At 35.3% G+C, this 19,941-nt stretch overlaps 1 protein-coding gene across 7 annotated transcripts in view; it reads left to right on the top strand.

Annotated features, from left to right (window-relative positions):
• The window catches only part of Cab39l (calcium binding protein 39 like), a 124,536-nt gene that overhangs the window by 65,064 nt on the left and 39,531 nt on the right, over positions 1-19,941 (top strand). For all 7 annotated transcript variants that reach the window (XM_077795167.1, XM_077795168.1, XM_026393659.2 and 4 more), the window contains 3 exons: positions 2,441-2,583; positions 4,778-4,942; positions 13,303-13,421. In XM_077795167.1, coding sequence (XP_077651293.1) covers positions 2,482-2,583; positions 4,778-4,942; positions 13,303-13,421 — 386 coding nt within the window. In that variant the 5' untranslated portion in view covers positions 2,441-2,481. The remainder of the gene's footprint in view (positions 1-2,440; positions 2,584-4,777; positions 4,943-13,302; positions 13,422-19,941) is intronic.

Raw genomic sequence — 19,941 nt, forward strand, 5'->3', positions numbered from 1 at the left:
CAATAGGTAAGGGACAAAAAAAATTTCATATCATATATCATAATTATGTTCTGTTTTGATGTCAGGGAGTATTTAGTTGAAATTCCTGTAGTTATAGTTCTTTCCCTTAATGTGACAGGACTACACAAAGAAAGAGAACAATTACACAAATTCATTTAGATTCTTTTCCTTTTTTTTTTTTTTTAATATTTATTTATTTATTTATTTTAGTTTTCAGTGGACACAACATCTTTGTTTGGTATGTGGTGCTGGGGATCGAACCCGGGCCGCACGCATGCCAGGCGAGCGCGCTACCGCTTGAGCCACATCCCCAGCCCCAGATTCTTTTCCTTTTTTAATATTAATTTTTTAGCTGTAGTTGGACACAATACCTTTATTTATTTATTTATTTTTATGTGGTGTTGAGCATCGAACCCAGGGCCTCACACGTGCTAGGCAAGTGCTCTACCGATGAGCCACAACCCCAGCCCCATCTTTTTAAAATTCTGTTTTAATGCCAAATGTTTGAACACTGAATATTAAGTATTCAGAGAGTAAATATATATTTTCAAAATAATGAGAAAAAGTGTAAGTGACTTAAGGAACATGTCTAGAACATGCAACTACTATGCCTTTTTCTTTAGTGAAATAATTCATTAACTATGTCATTGAACTTTTTGTCCATTTTCAGTCCAAGGAAAAATTTGAAAAACACAGTGAGATCTTCATGTATTTCTGTCTTCAAATGCTCTGTCAACTTTGTATTATTAGCTTTAGAAACTGATTTGGTTTTTTATTGTGCTTTTCAAATTTTTCCTTGGACTGAAAATGGACAAATACCTGTACATACCCTTCCCACATTGGGAAGTTCTCTGGAAATGGGTAATGTTTTTTTAGTTTCCTTTTTTGTCATCAAAATTCACACCAACATTTTTGGTTCCTATTTTATGACATATATATCCCATTGGAAAGCTTGATCACAAATAACAAATACTGATTTTGTTACTTGAGGAATTTATTGGATGGAACTAAGGTAGTTCACAGATCTGGCAGAAATCCTGGAGAAACAGATTTGGAAAATAAATAGAAATCTAAGAGGATGAAGAATTTGGAAGCATAGTCAAGGTTATATAATAGAAGTAGCTGCCTAGGGTGCTGCTATCAATTGGTATATGCATTTATGCATAATATTCTTTCTTCCTTGATTAACTGCATCATTGTTAATAATATGAACATTAGGGAAAATTAGGAAAATAAATCATGCCCTACTGGTATATTATATAAATATATTATGCTCCAAAATAAATCATGCCCTACTACTGTATTATATAAATATTATAGTAGATCTGAACATATTAATGAAATGATGTTCAGGATATAAAAATAAAAAAAACAGTTGCCAAATATTATGCTTAGTACGCTAGTTTTATTTTAGAAATATTTTTATACATATAGTAAAAATTTGAAGGGAATATAAATCCTAAATTTATAATTGTAGTATAGTCATCAATGAAATACTATCTCTGGGCACTTGGGTCATGGGAAATTTTATTTTTAAAGTTGTATTTCAGTAGTAGCTGAAATATTTTAGCTTATAGATGTAAATTAATAGCAATTCTTTACTTGCTGAAGCCTTTGGTTTCTAGATTATTTTCCCCCCTAATACATTACAGCAGTGACAGCCATATTTGGCTTTCTTGCTCTATGCAACAGATATTCTGTTAGTTTTTTTAAATATTTATTTTAGGTTTTAGGTGGACATAGTACCTTTATATTTATGTGGTGTTAAAGATCAAGCACAGTGCCTCATGCATGCTAGGCAAGTGCTTTGCCACTGAGCCACAACCCCAGGCCTGCAATAAATATTCTGAATGACTAGAATTGATACTTCTTTTCTCCCCTTCACCCTCCAGTAGGGCATTAGGAAAATAAATCATGCCCTACTGGTATATTATATGTACATGGTATTATATATAGAAGAGGCTTTTTCATCAGTGAATAAGAACAACTGAATATTTGAAGAGTAAATAAAGAATAGATTCTAATTTATTTTACATATCAATTTTGAAATTGCCATGCAGTAGTTATTGGTATGCTTTTAAATATTGTTTTGTGACAGTATATGAATCCTAATCCCACTTAAGTTTTATGTTTTATTTTATCATTTAGTAGTATCATCATCTCAACTCACTTTAATTAAATATTCCTTTTGTATTCTTACATAAGCCTTATATTTGTATTGCTGGAAAAAATAAAGACATTGAATAAAAAACTTTAGGTAAATATTTTAAAATATCTTTCTTGAGGTATTTTATAATTTGGCATAAAACAGCTTGTTTTAGTTTGTTAACTTTTAATGTTACAAATTATTGCTGTTATTAAAAATTTTAAAGACATTGTGGTATAACAACTTCAGCATATTGAGTTAAAGTTATGATTTTCTTGGCTTGTTTGTTTTTAGCATTCCATATTGGAAGAGGAGAATTTTATATATGAAAGAAAATGCCTTTGTTTAGTAAATCACACAAAAATCCAGCAGAAATTGTGAAAATACTGAAAGACAACATGGCTATTTTGGAAAAGCAAGACAAAAAGACTGACAAGGTATGAGCAAAAACAATAACGTTATTAAAATACTGTATTCCAAAGCCAAAATCCAATGCAAAAGCTTAATGAAGAACCCCAAATGAGGTCTGTAGTGTGCATGCAGGGTGTAAGTACAGTAAAATTGATTTCAGGTTTTATGCAACTGATAACTGTCCAGTCTTTTGTCTTTAACTTTTGGCTCACAGCTGAGGGCTTCTGAGCAGCCCTGGATTTCTATGGACTTTAGAGCTTAAAGATCTCAGGGATTATATTGGTGATTATTTACATTGTCATCTTATAGTGACGTGAAAAGGAAAAGGTTTTATTTAAAGGCTGACTGATAGTTTCTACATCAGTACAACTTTATCTCATGATGTTTTAAAGTCTTAGTAAGCAAAGCTTACTTCAGGTAGGTTGTTTTTTGTTTTTAGTATTTTAGTTATTCCTTTGAAGGAGATGTTCATTCCTACATGTTCAGTTTCTCTCTAAAGTGACTAGTTTATAAGATTCAAGATATCTATAAAATAAATATCCTTGGGTTCACAGTATTTTTCTGTCTCAGTATATGACACAATCTTAAATTCTATAAAGGGATGGAGAAATATCTTAATTCTAGTGTTCTTTATAATATTAAGTCAAACAGAAAAAAAATGACCTTCATAAAAAAGTATGTAATTCTAAATGTTAAATGACAGAAAGAAGAAAAAAGTTTCCTTCTTTTAATTAATAATCAGGAAAAGACCAATTAAAAATACAGTAAATTCATATTACACACCTATTATCTTGGCAAAAATGAAAAATATGATGATGTTAAGTGTCGGAAAGGATGGTAAGCAGTAGGAACTTTCACTTACTGTGAGTGACAAGTACACACTGATGTACCAGCTTTAAAGACTGATTTAGTATTATCTATTAAATATGAGGATATGCATATGCTAAAACCCTGAAGTTCCACTCCTAGGTATAAACTCTAGAGATATTCTTGAGTATGTACACCAGGAAAAATATGCTGTTCCCAGAAGAATGTTCCCAGCATTGTTGTTCATGGGCCCCCAAAAAGAAGTGATGTAGCCATGAACTGAATATTACAGAGATGGAAAGCAAAGAACTGCTGCCTACATGCAGCATCGTAGGTGAATCGCATTCATGTAATGTTGAATGAAAGAAGCAAGTCATGAAAGGGTACAAATATCACTCCATAAGGTTCAAATTAGAAGAAGTAAGCTATATTGTTTTGGGATGTATATACAGGTAAGACAACTATAAAGAAAAGTAGGGGCTGGTGATATAGATCAGTTGGTAGAGTGCTTGCCTTACATGCACAAGGCCCTGGGTTCAGTTCCCAGCAACACACACACACACACACACACACACACACACACACACACACACACAGTGCCTTGCTGGTTATAGTGGTGCAAGTCTGTAATCCCAGCAACTCAGGACACTGAAACAAGAGGATCACAAGTTTGAGGCCAGCCTCGGCAACTTAGCAAGACCTTGTCTCAGAGTAAAAAATAAAAAGGGCTGAGAATGTGACTCAGTGGTAGAGCACCCCTCGGTTCAATCCCCAGTACCCTCCCCAAAAAAGCAGGCCTTGCTACATGACCTATTTTTATGTAGTCTATCAATACTAATTCTGGAACATTTTCATCACCTCAAGAAGAAACACTGTACCCATTAGCAATCCCTCATTTTTCTCTCCCCCTCCTCTTTAACACCCACTAATCTATATTCTGTCTCTATACGTTTGCATTTTTCTTTAAATGTAATAATGAGTTATTTTTAAGTTTCACAATAACTAAAAAGTGGTGATGCCATATAATGTATAAATTTGTTGACAAACTTAATTTTGACCACTTATGATTTCATACTCAACATGATGCTTTAAATAAAGACTAGTAACTGCTGATAAGTCTTTAAAGTGGACTCAATTTTCAAAAATAAAAATTCTGTTTAGTTACTAGTTATGAGTTATAGCTTATAGTAAAATTATTTCAATTATGTTGACTAAGTAGAAATATTAGAGATCTTTATATAAATTTTAGGACAATTTCCAAAATAACAAAGGCAGTGCCTATTAGTATTTTGTTTTTTATAACTGTACAATGGTCTTTGATTATAAATAAGGTCCAAGAAATGGTTTTCTTGTTTGTTTATGGCCTGAAATTTTTTGTTCTTTTTAACTATTAACATACTTTTTGGTCACCAGGCTTCAGAAGAAGTGTCAAAATCACTGCAAGCAATGAAAGAAATTTTGTGTGGTACAAGTGACAAAGAACCCCCCACAGAAGCAGTGGCTCAGCTGGCACAAGAACTCTACAACAGTGGGCTGCTGGTGACACTGATAGCTGACCTACAACTGATAGACTTTGAGGTGAACAATCTGTCAAAGGATGACAGCTCTCAATATTGACTTTTAAAAATTATTACTGTTTATTATATTAAAAACAGTTATTCCTAAAACTTCTGAAATCACTTTCATCTTAAAAAAAGCAAAAAGGTGTACCATAGTTTTATGCTCAGGTAGCAAGGTTAATATCTAATGATAACAGATAACATTTGTTGAGTAATTACTATATGCCATATATGGTTTCAAGTGCTCAACTACTTCAATTCTTAAAATTGCCTTTGTGGTTAACACTGTATTATCAGTACCATTTTATAGATAAAAGAGAACCTAATATTCAAAGATATTAAGTAATTTTCCCAAAGTCACTCAGCTTAAGACCTTAAAGTAGGATTCAAATGCAGACTGGCGGTCTCTTCCAAGCCAGTTCTTTTCATTCAAAATATACAAATGATTTAAGAAGTTTGTTAAATGCTAGTAACATTTATCTCAGTTTGAAAGCAGCTATACATAATTTGCTTAATAAATAAAAGAAAAGCCTAGAAATATAAGCAGTAAATATGTATAAGCATTTTATTATACATTGTATGTCTTAATGATTTTTTTTTTTCTCAGAGAAAACATACATATACATAGGCAAGTTTGGACATTGTCTGGTTAGATAATGGAAGTCCTGGTTTTGCTTTTGTTTCTGGTTTTGTTTCTACCATGGTGTGCTTAGCAGTAAGCTCTTGAGTCTCCACAGATTCTGAGACAGAGGAGATATGCAGATTTCTCAAGTGAATTGCTTTTAGTTTTGTTCACTGACCAAGAGGAAGAAAAACTAATTATAGTGATTTCTGTGATGAGACTGAGATAAGGTCATGGCTCCAGAGACTCTGTGGAAATACTAGCCCACAGCTCTCTGGGCAGATTAGCTAGAGAAAAAAGAATGCAGGGCAAGACTGCTCTGGGGGAAGTGCCCACAGGTGTGCTAGCTGGAAACCAGACTGAGTACAACCTTGAAAGGCCCAGACTTCAACTCTTCCTTTCTTTCAGATACACCTGTTTTTCTCTCCCTTTTCTATTTCTTTATCTTTGACCTTTATTGAAGCCCATAACCTTTTAATCAGCTTTTAAGTCACTGTGACCAGAATTCCCAACAAGAATGACTTAAGGAGGAATTTTTTTTTTTTTTTTTTTGCGAGGGGGTGTTCATGGTAACAGAGGTCTCAGCCCATAGATAGCTCAACCTCACTGCTCTGGACCAAGGTGCAGCATCACATCTTGGGAGAAGGGTCCAGCAGAGAAAAGCTGCTCAGCTCATGACAGGGTCAAGAAGCAGAGAAACAAAGAGGAGGGGGGGAGGTGTGTGTGTGTGAAGGGGCCACAGAGATGATGCACTCTTCCAGGACATGCCTCCAGTTATCCACCTCCTTTAGCCACGCACCGCCTGCCTACAGTTACCACCTAGTCCATTCAAACTAGGATGGACCGATTACATTACACCTCTTATGATTTAATCATTTTATTTCTGAATATTCCTGCATTAACAAAAGCTTTGGGGGGACATCTCATATCCAAACCCTAACAACCTCTTAAATCTCGTTTTCCTTGACCGGCTTGTTAACTCTCCATGATCATATCATTTCAGTAAATGAATAGCCTCTCATGGTGCTTCTCTGAAGCACAACAGTCATTTGACTAGAATTTCTGATATGTTTTTATACCAGAGAGGAAAAACTATTTTAGGAATGGGCTGCAGCTTTTGACAGACTACCTAGAAGGATGGCATTCATTACAAAGGAAAAAAAACTTGAAGAGTGGTTCAGAAGATACCTTGTTGGGGTTTGTCAGTCATGAAAGGTTGAAGTGTCTAGGCAGTGTCTGGAAGGAGAAAACTAAAAGAAAAAGGTTTAGATTCCCTTTGCAGAGTAAAGTAACAAATCTGAGAAATGGCCTTTATGACTAGGGTTGATAAGGGAAAGAAGCAGAAGAGAGAAAGGAGCAGGGTCTAAAGGAAAGAAAAGGTTCAAATGACAAAAGTAAGGAGTTTAGGAAGATTATCAGGAAGAGGAACCTTTAATGTTAGTGATATGTAGAATTCAATTTGAAGTTGTTTCTGCATTGTGCTGTGCTTACCCTTTGTTAACCTTTGATAAAAAGAACTATGTATTAATCATATGTGTTGAATGAAGGAGAAGGGGAAATTTTATACGCTTGGGGTAAACAGTGTGCTGAAAAAATAACTAGGTACATGAGGCCAGACAGGTTGAAATGAGCAAGGGGCTAGGAGCTGGGAGCTGGTGCCTGGAACCCTGGAGATAGTGGTGATAGGGTGACTTAAGGTGTTGGTTTTAGATTGGGTAGCAGAAACTAACTTGGAAATCTGTGACAAACCCATTTCTCCTTCAAGAATCCAGAGGAAAGTGGCCCATGGGGGTGGGGGAGACACAATACTTAACAGAGGATCCTGCTTTTATGTGAATAATGGCTAGTTAGAGCAGAACTTTGAATTAAAAAAAAAATCTCATTACTTAGCCATAAATTTTTATCTAATCCTTTAAGCCTTCAAATTGCTGACAGAAAAGAACCATGTCAGCATATTGTATGTAAGGTTGAAAAAAAATGACTTGTGGCTGCAAGACTTCTGATTTTGTGGGCTCAGGATCAAACTCAGAGCTGTGTATTTGAGGTTTGGCCACCATTCAAGATACAGTGTTAGTGTCTTTGATGTTTTGAAACATAATGTGATAAGAGATCAAGGGATAAGGATGTAAGAGTTGATGTGTTCATTTTAAAGGCAGGTGTGCCTTGCAAAAGTAAGGTAAATGCAAAGTCAACTGTTAGGGCCAAGGAAGCAGCTCACAGAAGCAGAAAGCTTTCTCCTTTGATTGATTCACTCATTCAACCAACAGTTTAGAACTGACTTTTTGTGAATTTGCCAGCTAGCAAGTGCTTCTTCAAGTTGGAGATCTGATTTACATTATGTGTTAGCTTGGAATTGCTAGCTAATTTTAAGCATTTTGGGTCATTTCTGGATGTTACTTCTTTATAAAGAAGGTATAGTGAGCCTGCCTGCCTGCCTGCCTGCCTCCCTCCCTCCCTCCCTCCTTCCCTCCTTTCCTTCCTTCCCTCACAGAGACTGGTTTTGAAATAGTTAAGGTTTCAATCCAGTTAGACTTAGTGTTAGGAATGAATAGCTACAAAGATTACATTTAACATAGAGATCCTTATTTTCCATCTTGTACCTATTTCAACTTTCTCTAATCCTTTCCATTCTGATCCTTTCCTCTGGTAGCAGAACTTGTTTTTGTTATCCACAGGGGGCTTCCTTTGCCTCTGCTCACATTTGCTAATGAACTAAAATGTTTCCCTCTTGTGTAAAAGTTGGATAACTCTGTGGAGCTTCATTCTGCTGTTCCCTGGAATGCCCTATGGAAATGTTCCTGTGGCATTTTACTGGGAGGTATGAAAAACATGCTCTTATGACATTTCAAAGAGGTTTGGTATTTATTCTGCAATATTACACTGCAGAGTCTAGAAAGATTTGAATAAAACAGATGATTTCTTTCATTTTAAAATTCATTTATATTCACAGCTATTCCTTTTATATACACGTATAGTCATTAACATCTGCATAAATGAAGTTTTGTAATGTGAACATTTTCGAGGACTTAAAAATTATGAGAGGGGCTGGGGATGTGGCTCAAGCGGTAGCGTGCTCGCCTGGCATGTGCGGAGCACTGGGTTCGATCCTCAGCACCACATAAAAATAAAATGAAGATGTGTGTCCACCGAAAACTAAAAAATAAATATTAAAAAATTCTCCCTCTCTAAAAAAAAATTATGAGAGCAACTGATTCTGAAGTATCTTTATATATTGAAGATTCACCTCCAAGTTTTCTATTAAAATTTGGACTTTGGGGCTAGGGTTATAGTCAGTGGTAGAGCACGTGCCTAGCACATGTGAGGCACTGAGTTTGATCCACAGCACCACATATAAATAAATAAAATAAAGGTGTTGTGTCCATCTACAACTAAAAAAATTTTTTTTAATTTTGGACTTTGGTTTAGTGTTTTATCTTAAAAGAAGATAAAGTTTGTTTTCCCATTACCTGTTCTTTATTTCTATCTCTTCTCCCCCTCAATTCTTTCATTTCACTCTTTGCCTTCTCTTCCTCTCCCTTATTTCCAGTTCTCTCTACTTCTTTCCATAAAATAAAGTGAACACAATAGATAGCTGTGGATAGTTCTCGTATTTCATGATTGCCAACGTTCTGATATTCCAGTTACTTATTTCTACCAGTTAAATATATCATAATTTTTTAACCTAGCTGAAATGTATTAAATTGTTCCTATTATCACAGCTGTGATAAAGTTCTTTGTATCTGGAACTTTTTTTTTTTTTAATTTAGGATTGTTATTTAGAATTATTTTGTCAGAATAGGTTTCCAAAAATGGGATTATAGGACACTAATTAGGCATTGTTAGAATATATTATATTCTCATCAACAGTGTATGAAAACATCAAATTTTATTATTTAAAAAATCATGTGAATAAAAATATCTTTTTTTAAAAAAAATTAACCTTTTTATTTTGAAGTAATTGTTGACTGGCATCAATAGTGAAAAATAATTCATAGAAGTCCCATATACCTTACCTAGTTTTTCCAGTGGTAACATCTTGCAAAACTGTATGACAGTATCACAACCAGGATACAAACATTGATAAACACAAAACAGAAATTTCCATCACCACAAAGATCTCTCCTATTTCCCTTTTGTATATATCCATATCTACCTCTCTCACCCCATCAACACTCAGTCCCTGATTCCTCAGGAGGAGAGAGAGAAAAAGGAGGGGTTGGGGGAGAAGATTGTTTTATCTACTGTACAACCTTTTGGAATTGGATTTTTTCACTTGGCACAATTCCTCTAGATTTGTTGTATTTATCTATATTTTGTTCCTTTTTGTTGCTGAGTGGTAGTCCTTGGTAAGGATATACCACAGTTTGTTTGTTTAACCATTTATCTGTTGAAGAATTTTGGGTTGTTTACAACTTTGGGCTATTCTAAGTAATGTTCTGTGAACATTTATGGCCAGATTTCGTTGTGAATGTATTTTCATTTCTCTGTGATAAATGTCAGGAGTGAAGTTGCACTGATGTGGTAGTTGCATTTTTTTTTTTAAGAAACTGTGTTTTCCAGATTGGCAATACCATTTAAATTTCCACTACATTGTATGAAAGTGCTTTTTCTTCATTCTTGCCAGCATTTTGCTTTGTCACTATTTTTTATTTTAGCCATTCTGAAAGCTCATTGAAGTTTCAATTTGCATTTCCTGAAGGGTCAAGATCCTTTCTAGTGAAATGCCTTTTCATATCTTCCTAATTGAATTGTTTTCTAATTGAATTGTTTCTTATGCTATTAAGTTTTGAGGGTTCTTTATATATTCTAGGTAACTGGTCTTTTTTGTCATGTATATGGTTTGCAGTATATGGTTTTCTCCTTATAGCTTGACTTTTCAACTTATTAACAGGATTTTTTGCAGAACAAAAGTTTTAAATTTTAATAAAGTCCAAGTTGACTATGCTTTTAGTGTCAAGGCCAAGAACTTTCTGTAAATCCTAGATCCTGAAGGTTTTCTATTTTTCTCCAAAATTTTCTAGTCTTATGTTTAAAGTCCAAGATCTATTCTGAACTAATATTAATAAGGTGAATGAGCTCCTCCCAGAATTTTTAATATTTTACTATTCTTAATCAGCACCTAACTCATATTTTAATAACTTTAAGAATGAGTAATTGATTGAATAATCTCATTGGTCTTCATTTAGGTCTTAGTTTTTTAAGTGTCCCTTTAGTATTGAAGAAGTGTCAGATTAAAAGATAGGAGGGGCCAAGCATGGTGGAACATGCCTATAATCCCAGTGACTCAGGAGGCTGGGGTAGGAGGATCACAAATTCAAGGCCAACATTGAATTTGAGCCCCTTTATCAAAATAAAAAAAATAAAAAGGGTGGGGATGTAGTTCAGAGGTCCAGTGCTCGTGTAATTCAATCCCAGTAATCCTCTCACCCACACACACACACACACAATCAATTGCCTGTGTTTGTGATAAGATACATGGATGGCTGCACCTCTAAAATAATGATTAGTCTAATGGGTATTTACTAAGTGCCTTCTATATTCTTGGCTATAAAAGGGCATTAAAATATGGCCTTGAAAGCTAACAGTCCAATGAGAAAGAGACAAAACCCACTAATTTCAATGCACTGTGTTAAGTGTGAGGAGTCATTTTAGTTTGATGGTTAAGAACTTGATGTTGAGAGCCGAATAGGCTTCAGCAAACTTCCAGCTGATTGGCTCACAGTGGCCCCTGCAAACTTCCAGCTGATTGGCTCCTCTGCAGGTGATGCTCATTGGACTGTTTCCCAGCCCTTTCAGACCACGGAGCTGCTCAGTGGGGGACTCTTTTGGCTCCGCCCAGGCGACCCAGCCAATGGGCCTCAAGAGCGGGAGGTGTGGGGGTTGAGAGGCTCACCAGAAGCTGGTGGTGCCCAGCAGGACTGTGGCACTTGGACTGTGGACTCCATCAATCTGGGAAAATGTTTTGGGTCTTCCACATCGCCTCTGGATAAGTCAACCTCACTGGGTCCTCAGTTCCCTTATTTTTAATATGTACATTTTGACATTTATAATATATAATATATAACATTATGTGTATCATTTTATAAATTTATGTGTATCATTCACTCTTCACAGCAATATATATATTGCTGTGAAGAGTGAATGATACACATAAAACTCTTAGAATAAGTGCCTGGCATAGATGAAGCACTTAATAAGGGTCTGCTGCTCTGACAGTGACACCGAGTGAAAATGGAAGCAGCAAATGAAGAGAAGGCACTGATCAAAGCAACAAAGGATGTTGCTGCAACACAGACAGAGGTACTTATCCCAGAGGAGAATATCCTGAATTGATTTTTTTTTTTCAATACTGGTGATTGAACCCAGGGACTCTTAACCACAGAGCTACATCACTAGCTAACCCCCCTGCCCTTTTTTGAGACAGGGTCTCACTATCACTAAATTGCCAAGACTCACCTCAAATTTGAAATCCTCCCACCTCCCCATACAGAGTTGCTGGTATGAGAGGCATATGCCACCATGCCCAGCTCGGATTTTTTTTTTTTTTTTTTTTTTGGTACTAGGGATTGAACCCAGGGGCACTTTACTACTGAGCCACATCCCCAGCACTTTTAAAAATATTTTATTTAGAGACAGGGTCTCAAGGAGTTGCTTAGGGTCTCTCTGAGAGGTTGGCTTTGAACTTGCCATCCTCCTGCCTCAGCCTCCCCAGCTACTGGGATTATCTGAATTGAATCTTAACAGTTTGCTAGAAAAATGAAGTAAAAGTGTTCAGGACAAATACAAGAACATGAACAAATGTACAGAAGTATGGGAGGCTGTGCATGAGTATATACAGTGAAGCAATTTGGTTTTCATAAAAACTGATGTAAGGATCAGAAAGAGATAGATGGTTGAAGACGTTGGAGAAGCAGGCAAGGGCAGATGATTGAAGGGCATTGAACTTTTTTCCTAAGAAAAAGGGAGTCATTGAAGAGCTTTAGGGAAGAAACAAAGCAGCCAAATTTCTTTCTTACTAGTTCAGTCTGCAGAGTAAGGAGACTTTAAAATGCATACAGTAACTAGAAGAAGTCCCTTCCTAGTACAGTTGAAGCTCAGAACCAGGGCCATGGTGAATGAGAATGCGAAGTAATTCTTGTCCTTATTTTCTATTTAATAAATTCGGGTCCAATCCAGAGATTCTTTTGGAGAAGCCTACTTTAAAATGGCTGTAGTTCCTCTAGCTAGGGCAACTAGAACTTAATGGTTCTTTCTGTCTGTCTAGTCTAGAAGTAAAGCACCAAGGTGGAAGAGGAATAAAGAGAAAGAATTATTAGGAAGTAGACCTAAGAAAAAAAAGTGATTTTGACTTACATTTTACTAAAATCTTTATTTTTTTCTTCATCTATTTTCCTTATTTATGAAGATTTAAAAATGTTAATCATAATATTCTTCTTGAATAAAGCTAAAAAAGTGTAAAGAATTCTGTTCTAGCATATCCACTACTAGTTTTTATACTTCTGTGCCATTGTATTTCCTACTGTGAGGAATGGACTTCAAATTCCCCATACAATTCCTGAGGCAAGGAGCTGCATCCATTTTGCAGGCTTTGTGTTTGAAAGCACAATTTGTTAAAGACAAATGAAAAAGTAAATTAATGTTTCTGCATATGATCAAAAAATGGTAACATCTCTGTAGGTATATATGCAAATATCACATACCATACAATTCATTCATTTTTAAGTGTACAATTTAATAATGACTTGTTTCTTTAACAGGGAAAAAAAGATGTGACCCAGATATTTAACAACATCCTGAGAAGACAAATAGGCACTCGGAGTCCCACTGTGGAATACATTAGTGCTCATCCTCATATCCTGTTTATGCTCCTCAAAGGGTAGGTGCCTGGCTTCCTTCAAAATAGGTTTGAGTTTAAACAGTTGTTAAAAGTACATGTGCTGGGGCTGGGATTGTGATTCAGCGGTAGAGCGCTCGCCTAGCAAGTGTGAGGCCCTGGGTTCGATCCTCAGCACCACATAAAAATAAATAAATAAAATATTGTGTCCAGTTACAACTAAAAAATTAATATTAAAAAAAGAACGCACTGGCTGGGGGTGATGGTGCATGCATGTAATCCCAGCGGCTGGGGAGCCTAGGGCAGGACGATCATGAGTTCAAAGCCAACCTCAGCAAAAAGTGAGGTACTAAACAACTCAGTGAGACCCTGTCTCTAAATAAAATACAAAATAGGGCTGGGAATGTGGCTCAGTGGCCAAGTGCCCCTGTGTTCAATCCCCAGTACCAAAAAGAAAGAAAAAAAAAACTATGGTATGCTGGAGATGAATGAAGCTCAGTGTATAGACAGCTTGCATGACATTTGTGAGACCCCAGGTTTGATTCCCCAGCACCATCACCACCACCACCACCACCACCACACACACAGAAAAGGAAAAGAAAAACGCAAAAAACAAAGAACACAGCATTTGCCTCACTGGAGATATGGTTGGTTCCCTTTGGAATTGCAAGATAGGTATTTGCCATGCTTGAGGTAACCCTTCATAATCTGTTTCTTGAGATTACTTGGGCTGGGGCTGGGGTTGTGGCTCAGTGGTTAGAGCACTTGCCTAGCATATGTGAGGCACTGGGTTCGATCCCCAACACCACATAAAAAAATAAACAAAATAAAGGTATTGTGTCCATCTACAACTAAAAAAAATATTTAAAAAAGAAAGATTACTTGGGCTATAGCAAAACTTTTGCACCTTTATATTTCTAACATTATAGTTTCATTTACTACTTCTCTTTTTTCCCTTTCTTTTATCTTACAATACTATTTGTGCTTCCCAGCCTGCCCTATTCCTGCTCACATGAGTCCCCTCATTACATACACATACATGTACATTCCGGTTCTGAGAACTCAAATAACAGCTGAAAGAATTATTTCAGTAGCTAGTGTTTGCCAAGGTGATATGCTTCTACATGAGGACAAAATATTATTATCTGTGTGTGTGTGTGTGTGTGTGTGCGTGTGTGTGTGTATAGCCTTGAAGGAAGCCAAAAAATTGAAGGCAAGCTAGAAAACAGAATTCCTGATCATAATGTCTACTCATTTACAAATATTTGAGGCTATTCTAACTTCTAAACACTAGACATCTGGATGCAGCAGTGCTCAGGGACAACAGACTATCTTCTTTTTTCCCTACCCTTCTTTTTTATTCTAAACCATTTCAAACCAGCATGGCTCTTTTTATTTTATAGTATTCTGTTCTCAGTTCTGCTGTTCCATACATATTCCATCTCACCTGTGTTTCATTCCTCCTTTGTACTTTTGTAAACATTCTACTGTATCCAAGCAATACATAACACATGGTTTAAACATCAGATATTTTAACAAAGGCAGTTTTTTGCCTCTTCCTTCTCCATCCTTTAATCCTATTTCCAAAGACAATGACTTTCATCTTTGTTAATTATTTTTTATCATACACTTACCTCTGTGTTACAAATAAGTCTTCTAATTTGAATTATCAGATTTAAAAAACTATTTGTTTTTTGCTGCCATTACTCCATTTTCTTCCCTTTATCCTCCCAATATACTTTATCGCGTTTTCAATTTGATTAATATGACTGTGTGGTTATTATTCATTATTGAGCATACAGAGTACACCAATTACTTTAGGTTTTGATATAAAGAAATATTTTTACTGGAGAATCATGTCTCTCCTTTTTAGAAAGGGAAATATGCTTGTATCTATTAATTGTATCCATTAGTTGCAGTATGCTAAACTTCCATAACAAATGGGCCCCAAAATGGAGTGCCTTGATCACAAGACTCCCGTGATGATACAGGATAGAAGCTCAGGTCAGCAAGGGATTCTGCCCTCTTTAGCATGTGCTTTCTAAGATCACTTTGTTCACTGCTGTTTCAGCCTGAAGGAAGGTAAAAATGTATAAGAGAATGACATTTTTAATAGAATTTATGCATTTAGAGAATGACTGACAAGAATTCTAGTGTGGCTAGAGGCTAGGATGAGTCAGAATGCAAAGCTAGAAAGGCTGAAACCAGATTAGGAAAAGCTTTCCCTGCCCTACTCAAGGAGTTTGAATGTCATTCTGTAGGACACTTGGAGTCACCCAGAGACTAGGTTTAGTGAGCTGTAGTGGCAATGGGAAAAATGGCCTGAGAGGATTGGGGGCTGCAATTTCAGCTTGGAAAAGTCCAAGAAAAGTGATGGTCATGGGTGATTTATCAATGCATTTCATTTTTTTTCTGATTCAAAAGTAATACATGTTTATTATTTAAAATTTAAATATTTTAGAAATATTTAATATAAAAAAGACATGCATTTCATCATCTCTCCCAATGAAACCATTAGTAACAATTTGGGGACTATACCTCTGGTTTTCTTTCTCTATTAAAACAATTTTTCTGGGCTAGGGATGTAGCTCAGTTGGTAGAGTGCTTGCCTCACATGCACAAAGCCCTGGGTTCAATCCCCAGCAACACACACACACACACAAAGATTATTCTTCTGTTTTTATCCTGAACTTTTAACCCATTCCTTCTCATCCTGTTCTGTAGTTAATACTTAATGAGTGCTTGTTCTGTGCCAGGTATTCATCACTCCAGTAATTCTATGAGGTCTAGGTATAATTCTTGCCATTTTATAAATGAGAAAATTAAAACTCAAAAGGTTTTAATTTTAATTAAAAGGTTTTAAATTTAATTTCTCAAGGTTATATAGCTAATAAGTGACAGAGCCATGTTTTCAATTCAGATCTGATTCTAAGTCCCATGCTCTTTACCATTAATATATCCCTAAGATTTGAGGACCATTCAGATATAAAGGAGAGGGCACTATGGATGCTCCTGAGGACAGAGCAGACAATGAGAAGCCCTAACTGAATGGCTGCACTACGATCAGTTTTACCTGTTACCATTTCCTAGTTTTGCTTGGAATGCTACAGATTTAGCCCTTTGTTTTTTTTTTTTTTTTTTACAGTATCTTTTTCTTTCTTTCTTTCTCTCTTTCTTCCTTTTTTTTTTTGAAAAAAAGTGTGCAAAACAATTTAAGCTAAGGATAAGTTTATTATGGGAACACACTGCATCAGATACTGTACTACAGTTTTCTCTTGTATCAGCAGGTTTATCTTTCCCAATCCAAATTTTTAAATGTTCCCTTCTAATTTTTGTCTCCTTTAATAATTGGTAATGTGTTAAAATATTATATTATCATATAATCATATATCATGTGGTATTATATAATCATATCACATTGTTATAGCCTTTGTTAAAGGCTAGAATTTTTACTAAATTACTTCTTGGGAAGTTCCTTGAAAATTCAGGACATAATTTGATTGGTATATTTATACATCAAACAATAATGTTATTTAGGGGTGTAATAGTTACATTATATTGAAACTAAATCTAACTCTAACCATAAAAAAAAGTAAAGCAGAAAGAAATGGATATCTGTCTATCAAGGAGAATCATCTGGATTATGTGATGTAAGGCATCTGGAACTCAAGTTTTATGAACAGGACATTCACAAAGGATTTTCTCATTCTCAATCAATTTGTCTCCTGGCTGAGGCAGATGACACTCCAGGATACTGAGAGAACTTGAGGATGAGATTACCAAACTTCTCTCAGTGATCCATAAAAACTGTGGCCAGGGGAAGATGTTCCATAAGTCCAATGTTAAAATTATAAATATTTCTTTTTTTTTTTAAAGAAAGAGTGAGAGAGAGAGAGAGAGAGAGAGAATTTTAATATTTATTTGTTTTTTTAGTATTTGGCGGACACAACATCTTTGTCTGTATGTGGTGCTGAGGATCGAACCCGGGCCGCACGCATGCCAGGCGAGCGCGCTACCGCTTGAGCCATATCCCCAGCCCGTATATTTCTTAATCTATTTAAAAGTTCATCATAAAAATTTTCATCCAGGGCTGGGGTAGTGGCTCAGTGGTAGAGCACTTGCCTAACATGTGTGAAGCACTCACTGGGTTCAATCCTCAGCATCGCATAAAAATAAATTAATAAAATAAAGGTATTGTGTCAAACTACAACTAAAAATTTTAAAAAGTCATCCATATGTAAAAGTATATATATATAAGTATATATATATATATATATATATATATATATATATATATGAAACTCACATACCCCCAATCACTCAACCTTCACTACTATCAATATTTTGCTGTTTGTTTCATCTATCTTCCCAATGCACACCAGCCCCATATTTATTTTTTGGAGGAGGCTAGAGTAATTTAAAGCAAATCCCTAAACACTTAAATAAACATCTCAAAAATAAAAATATAATTTTTACATAATCATGAAGTTGTTATTATACTTTAAAAAATTAGCAATAATTCTATAACAACCAATACTTAGTCTGTACTCAAATTTCCTCAACTGTAAAACAAACAAACAAACAAGAAAACCTTTTCATAGTTGGTATGTTCAAATATTCAAACAAGTATCCTAATCAAGTCCAGTCATTATATTTGGTTATAATTTTACTTATGTCAAAAAAATTTTAAAAATCTTAAGTCTCTTTCATTTAGAACAACACCTACCCACATATTTGTAGACTGATATGTTGAAAATACTGTTAGCCTACATTATGTCCTCCATTGTGAAGTTGTCACATTGCCTTCTTATAGTGTCATTTAACTTGGCCCATTATACACTCTATTTCTAGACTGGAGTTTCTATTTAAAGGCTTGGTTAAATTCAAATTCAATTTTTTTTTGGCAATATTTTGAAGGTGGGTCTGTCTAGTTCATATTTCATCCCATCAGGAGACATACTTTTAGTAATGCTCAAATTGAGCAATGAGCTCAGATGATGACAGTCTAATCCATTAATCCATTATACAGTGTTTTTGTTGTTGTTGTTGTTATAATAAAAAAGTTCTTTACTCAGAATTTTAGAGGCTGAAAGTCTAGGATCAAGGGATTCCACCAATTTGGCCTCCATTATAAAGTTTCCTGTCATCTGTACCTTTAATTGTTTTACTATCCATTGATGAACACTGGCTGATTCAAACATATTAGGAGACAAAATTTTTTTAAAAAACACATCATCCCTTGCACATTATTTGCTGATTTATTGGCTAGAGTAGTTTTATAGAGTATAACTTTTTTCATCTACTGCAATTATTATATACTCTCAAACAGAATTCACACCAGAAAGGTAGAATTAATGCCCAATTCCTTTATTTTAATTATCAATTTAGATATTTAGGAACTTCCTTTGGTGTCCAGTGAGTTTTATACCCTCTCTCTCTCTCTCTCTCTTTCTCTCTCTCTCTCTCACACACACACACTACCCCTCTGATATCTTATTAAATAAGAGATGTAACGATGCTCTCCATATTGTCTCATTTAGTTTCACACATTTTTCTTTTTAATGCTCAGTTGACCATTTGTGGCCCCTTCTGGTTGATGTCTTTTGACAACACCAAAATAGTTTATGAGAGCTTCATTTTCTGGTGCAAAAAGAAATACCAGGTCCAAAGTATATTTCTACCTGGAATTTCTACCAAGGACCCTGCTTGTTTTAGGTGAGGACTGGTTCTTGGAGACTACAATCTGGATTTTAGGGGCGCTCATTGACCCTAAATTATCATTGATTCTACACCTTTTTAGTGGCCAAATTAACACATTTTTAAAGTAAGCAAGTGTTTCTAGATTAGAAGCAAAACCTTCTTGACTGTATGAAGCAGGCTGGGGGTTAAGTGAATGGCATTTTATAAAAGCTTTCTAAATACAGTCTGGCATTGTTTGCTCCCTTTAATAACAAAAGTCATTTTCCACTTACATAGTATAATCTTTGTTGAGATGTTCTTGTATAAGATCTTTCTTCTAGCCATTTTCTGTGTAATGATTACCGTAGCTCACTGCTAGTTGAAATAATTGCTTTCATATTTTGACTTTCATGAAGTTTCAAGGGGATCTTCCAATATGCTATTCTCATTTGAATGAATGTGCATATATAGTAATGTGCTTTCTCTGAACTGACACAGTTAATTATAGTCTAGACTATATTATAAATTGTAAGTGAGGAGGGAAGATATGATTCAGTTCTATAAAAATAGTGATTCAGTACTCATAATATTAACCTTCATTGGTGACCTGCCATCCTTTTAGTCATTGTGGGGGGAAAAAACAGAGTGATTAGTTGTGGTCCTTGCCATCAGAAAGCTTATCCATAACTAGAACAGATTAGGTGAGATAAATACTGATTCTTTACCAGACTAAGGATATTAATGTTAGTGGGATTTGAAACTTAATGATTGGCTTAATTTATAGAGCACTTCTCTGAATAGTGAACAATAACCTATCAAAAATCAGTATCCTAGAGGACAGTCAGGTTGAAATGATAAGTGTGAATTATAGTTTCCTTAAAGG

This window comes from Urocitellus parryii, chromosome 2, assembly GCF_045843805.1.
Source record: "Urocitellus parryii isolate mUroPar1 chromosome 2, mUroPar1.hap1, whole genome shotgun sequence".
Lineage (NCBI taxonomy): Eukaryota > Metazoa > Chordata > Mammalia > Rodentia > Sciuridae > Urocitellus > Urocitellus parryii.